The sequence below is a fragment of the Palaemon carinicauda genome, chromosome 8 (assembly GCF_036898095.1).
Source record: "Palaemon carinicauda isolate YSFRI2023 chromosome 8, ASM3689809v2, whole genome shotgun sequence".
Taxonomy (NCBI): Eukaryota; Metazoa; Arthropoda; class Malacostraca; order Decapoda; family Palaemonidae; genus Palaemon; species Palaemon carinicauda.
The window spans coordinates 81,646,793-81,652,357 of NC_090732.1; the positions used below are offsets into that span (position 1 = coordinate 81,646,793).

The 5,565-nt window shown below is 44.8% G+C and overlaps 2 protein-coding genes across 2 annotated transcripts in view; both read right to left on the reverse strand.

Annotated features, from left to right (window-relative positions):
• Positions 1-719, reverse strand: part of LOC137645337 (tigger transposable element-derived protein 1-like) — an 894-nt gene extending 175 nt beyond the window's left edge. The window contains exon 1 of the mRNA XM_068378148.1: positions 1-719. This exon is cut by the window's left edge and continues 175 nt beyond it. Coding sequence (XP_068234249.1) covers positions 1-719 — 719 coding nt within the window.
• Positions 720-796: 77 nt separating this feature from the next.
• LOC137645338 (putative CENPB DNA-binding domain-containing protein 1) lies at positions 797-1,324 on the reverse strand. Its single transcript, XM_068378149.1, has one exon. It carries the CDS (start codon positions 1,322-1,324, stop codon positions 797-799), a length of 528 nt encoding a protein of 175 aa, XP_068234250.1.
• Between the last annotated feature and the right edge of the window lie 4,241 nt (positions 1,325-5,565).

The following is a 5,565-nucleotide window of genomic DNA, read 5'->3' on the forward strand; positions in this document are numbered from 1 at the left end:
TCAAGCTCGAGTTTGTCACTTAGGCCGACAAGAGTGCTGAGAATTTCTTTATTGATGCCCTCCTGATCAAAGCCACGGAAGTCGTTGACGAACTGAGGGCATAGAGTCCTCCACACGGCGTTGAGGTTGACCTCGGTAACCTCACGCCACGATGCATCAATGTTTTTTACGCAGTTAAAGATGTTATACGACTTCCAGTAGCTCCGTAAGGTCATCTCGGGGTCAGAATGCACTGCTTTCAAGGCCATCCTGTACGTCCGTCGGGTGTAATATTTCTTGAAATTGGCGATAACGCCCTGGTCCATCGGCTGCAGAAGTGAAGTTGTATTTGGCGGCAGGTACACAACTTTGACATCAGGATGAAAATCATTCAAGTGCGGGGGGTGGCCAGGGGCATTGTCCAGCACCAGCAGGATCTTGAATGGAATTCCATTTTCCCAGCAATACAACTTCACTTCTGGGATGAAATGGTGGAAGAACCAGTCCTCAAATACAGCGAGTGTCACCCATGCCTTCATGTTTGACATCCATATAACGGGGAGAGAGTTTTTCGTCACGTTCTTCAGGGCTCGAGGGTTAGCTGCTCGGTAAACTAGCAGCGGCTTCAGCTTGTAGCTCCCTTCAGCATTCGCCCCAAGCATTAAGGTTAGGCGGTCTTTAGCCGCTTTATATCCGGGCATCGTCTTCTCCTCACGGCTAATGTAGGTCTTCTCTGGCATTTTCTTCCAAAAAAGACCCGTTTTGTCGACATTGAAGATCTGCTTAGCCGAATAGCCACCCTCCTCAATGATCTCCTTCAACACTTGGGGGAATCGCTCGGCAGCCTCTTTGTCCGCAGATGCGGCCTCTCCGGATACAGACACATGGTGGAGATTAGCCCTCTTCTTGAAACGGGAAAACCACCCGTGGCTGGCATTAACGTTTCTTCGGCAGTGCTTTCCCCAGCCTTAGCCTTGACATCCTCAAAGATAGATTTGGCCTTCTCCTGAATGAGCATAAGGCTCAGAGGAATACGCCGCTGCTGCTGATCCTCGAGCCAAATGGTGAGAAGTTTCTCCATCTCTTCTATGATTTTCCCTCTTTTTTTGCTAATGATCGTCGATTGCATCGGCACTGCACCTTTCACGTGTTCCATTATACGATCTTTCTGTTTATAAATGGTACCGACGGTCGAACGATTCAAGTTGTATGCCCGTGCAACGCTCACCATTTTCTTACCCGTACCAAGCTTCTTTATTATTGCCACTTTCGTTTCAAATGAAATGGCTTGCCTCTTCTTTGCACTACCAGTCTCACTAGAAGCCTTTCGCTTTTCACCAACCATATTGAATAATGGATGCACGAGATATTTAATGATAAAAACGAACTGGGCAGAGGAAGGTGGATGCTGGGTGAGCTCTCACAGCGGCAAGCGTCGGTATTAGCGGCGGAAAGAAGCACTACTCGGAAAAAGGCGTGCAATATAAAATCTAACTTACAGCATCTCTTTCCGAAAATTTTTCGACACACGCGCAGACATGTTCGTATGTACCGTTGTTCGTAACTCGAATGTTCGTAAGTAGGGGAGCGACTGTATCCCAGAGAATTTACCGAAGGTATCCAGAATTCTAACTCCTGGAGCGAATATCCCTTAAAATTTGAAAAGGGATATCGCGTATATCAGAGGACGTATTCTTGACACGTCTCATAGCTATCTACAACCCCAATAGCGTTTTCGCTTCGAGAGGGAAAAGTGGCAAGAATATAGGAGAGTCGTTAAAGAGGCGATGCTCTCGACACTCCTACTGTGCTGTAAATAGTGCGCTGAATCGCCACCGCGAGGCGCCACCAAGCCATTCTTCGTAGCTTTGTAGGTGTTGCAGATACTCTACCATAGGGAGGGATTCTTTATCCTTTTGTTAAAAAGAGGGTGGGTCCATCAGGACGACATGGCTACCTCACCCAAAAATAGATTTTTCGCTTCGCTCAAAATCCGTTTTTTGGGCTCAGGCCATGTCGTCGTGATGGAAGTTTACCAGAGCATTAATGTATCTGTGGATTTTCAATAGTGTCGTTATCTCGAGATAAATATTTCCTATTTGGTCTTCTGGACCAGAGACTCTTGATGTACATCAATTAACTGATCATAAAATATGTCAGTTCTTCCTGCCCCCTACAGGGAAAAGTTTAGGTAGACTTTAGGAAAAATCCCGAGGATTGTGAGTTCAAGGAACAATCTAGCAAACAGTATGTATATTAGTGTCATTATATATGTAAAGCCTAGTTTGGACTTAGATGGTATAGTCCTGTATAGGTTACTGAATCCTCCCAAGTCTGGATATAAAGAGACAGACAGGTTTGTATCCATGTAGGAAACCTTAAATCAGTAAGATAAACAGTTAGTACAATCAGTTCTTACCCGTTTGCTTGGAATGGTAGAAACCATAGTTCCCCAATATTTCCTTAAATATTAAAAGAATCAAGGATGCTCTGATTTACACATAATTTCGAATGTTTGAGGCGAAAGAGACGTAAAGATTCCTTCTATTGTTTACTACAAAAATAGAAATCATGGATGTAATCAATTACATCTTACGCTGAACAATTCTGCGTAAAAGCATAAACAGTAATAACAGAAAATAAATAAGTTTCACCCAGAAAAGGAAACATTAGCCACTCAAAGGGAAATATAATATTTCACTATGTATGCTGTTATTACTAGGAACACTGTGCATATAAGAATGCCTGGCACTTGTGTCAGCTTATTATGCTTGATGTCACCTGTATTGATAGAACAGTCTATAGTGTCTTCCTAAACACAATACTCAACATGATATACCTTAAAAGTCTATCATGTATACCCTTCACTAAAAGTCCCAATTAGTGCACTGTTCTTCGCAGTAATCAAGCGGCAGGTTTTATAACACTGCCTGCCGCTACCACATGAAATTTTATTTCTTGTAATTTCTTCGCGTAGTGCTTGAAGAAAACTCTGGAAGACTTCCAACCAGTGTAAGCACGCAGGCTTTCAAACGACATTGTCTGAAAGAAATTCAGAGACGAGGCAACTTTTCTCGGATTATGACCCGCGGGTGTACTGTCTGGATCCGCTCTGTGTATAAAATAGGTGATTTTCGCCCTTATCTGTTTCAAGGATAACGTTGAACCAGAAGTCTCTCCCCTGAAAAGCTGACCTCCCTTAAAGTCTGAAGTTCTACGAAGATAGACCTTTAAGCAATCCACTGGGCAGAGGAATGCTTCTTCCTTCAGAGGGCAGATTCTCCAGGGACCCCATCTCTTAGTGGGCAGCTTCTTGGCGAGAAACGATGGGTCCAGAAAGAGGTTCAGTTCTCCGCTGTCTGTGAACTGAATGTGGCCATCATCTCTCAAGAGGGCCACTATTTTGCTAACTCTGGCTCCTGAGACTAGTTCAAATAAGAATATCACCTTTTGAGTCAAGTCTTTCAGCGAGCAATCTTCATTGTTCAGGGTTGAGTTAAGTGAAGAACTTTATCCAAAGACCATGAAATGGGCTTTGGAGGAATTGCAGGCTGAAGTTTAGCGCAGGCTTTACGAATCTTGTTGAAGATTTCATTAGAGAAGTCTACCTGGAAGGCGTATAGTATTGGTCTGGCTAGGACGGATTTACATGTAGTAATCGTATAAGCTGCTAAACCTTGTTCATGCAGATGGATGAAGAAGGACAAGCAGAAATCCGTAGATATCTCCTCAGGATTCTTTGCCTTGACAAAGGCCACCCATTTCTTCCAGGAAGACTCATATTGTCTTCTTGTTGACTTTGACTTGTATTCTTCTAAGAAGTTAATATTGTCTCTAGAAATCCCAAACCGTTTCTTGACCCCTAGGGCGAGAAAATCAGGAGATGAAGGTTCTGGGTTTTCTCTGATGAAGCAGAGACAGTCAATTTCTGCACTTGCTGAGTCAGAACTGGTTCCGGCAACAGGATCAGCTTCAGGCATAGTTCCGTTATCAGAGGGAACCAAACGCTGTTGGGCCACTTGTGGGCCACTATTGCTGCTGTCCCCCAAAAGGATCTCAGTTTGTCGAGGACTTTCAGCAGAAGGTAGGTTGGAGGGAACAGGTAGATCTTAGACCACCTGTTCCAATCTATGGACATTGCGTCTGTCGCTTCCGCTAGAGGATCCTTGTACGGGGCTACATACCGGGGTGGCTTCTTGTTATCGCTCGTTGCGAAGAGGTCCATCTGCAGTCCTGGGACTTTACGTAAAATGAAAGAGAATGATCTTGCGTCTAGAGACCATTCGGATTCTATCGAGTTGACCCTGGATAGAGCGTCCGCCGTCACATTGCGGAACCCTTGAAGTTGGACTGATGACAAGTGCCATCTCTTCTTCTGGGCTAAACGAAGGATGCCCAATATCACTTGATTTATGTGAGGCGATCTCGAGCCTTGTCGATTTAGGCATCTCATTACTACTTCGCTGTCTAGAACCAAACTGATGTGGATTGAGCAGTGAAGTTTCAGCTTTTTCAGAGATAGAAAAACTGCCATGGCTTCCAGAAAATTGATGTGGAAGGACTTGAAGAGGGGAGACCAGGTTCCTTGGACTTTCCGATGATGAGAATGACCTCCCCACCCCTCCTTCGAGGCATCCGTATGAACGGTGACTGCTGGAGGAGGTGGTTTCAAGGGTACCTTGTTTCTTAGGTTCTTGGCCTCTGACCATGGCTTGAGTAGTGATCGCAGACGATTTGGTATCGGTCTTTGTAGATCTCTTCTAGCGTTTGATGCGTATTTTCTCCAAACTCTTGATGCATCTTTTAATTGTGCTCTCAATACTGGATCTGTCACTGAGGCAAACTGGAGGGACCCCAACACTCTCTCCTGTTGCCTTCTTGATATCCTGTCGGATTGAAGGCGTCTTTTGACAGATCCTGCTATCTCTTTCCTCTTCTTTGATGGAATGGCAGTGTGACTGTAGGTCCCAGTGGACACCCAGCCACTGGAACTTTTGAGCTGGAGAAAGCCGAGACTTTTTCAAGTTGATCTTGAATCCTAAGTGTTCCAGGAACTGGATCACTTCCTTGGAGGCTTGCATGTATTCTTCCTTGGATGCTGCCCACACCAGCCAATCGTCCAGGTAGGCTACCACCAGGATTCCTTTCAGGCGTAGTTGATGAATGACTGCATTCGCAAGCTTTGTGAATACCCTTGGGGCTATGTTTAGGCTGAAGGGCATGGCTCTGAAAACGTACTTTCTTTTCTGTAGTTTGAACCCTAGGTAGGGGGAAACTTGACGGTTAATTGGAACATGCCAGTATGTATCCATCATGTCTATAGAGACTGTGAATGCCCGTTTGGGCAAAAGGGTCCTTATGTGCTGAAGCATCAACATTCTGAACTTGTGGTTCACTATGAACTTGTTGAGTGGTGATAAGTCCAGAATGACTCTGAGCTTTTCCGAATCCTTCTTCGGAACACAAAATAGCCTTCCTTGAAATCTAAGGGACTTTGCCTTCCGTATAACTCTTTTGTTCAAGAGTTCCTGAACATATTCTTCCAGTACGGGGGTTGAGTGTTGGGAGAATTGAGGGAAGTTTGGT

Bases quoted from the DNA above. Each gene is read 5' to 3' on its own strand.
- LOC137645338 (XM_068378149.1), bottom strand. From the start codon at position 1,324: ATGGTTGGTGAAAAGCGAAAGGCTTCTAGTGAGACTGGTAGTGCAAAG.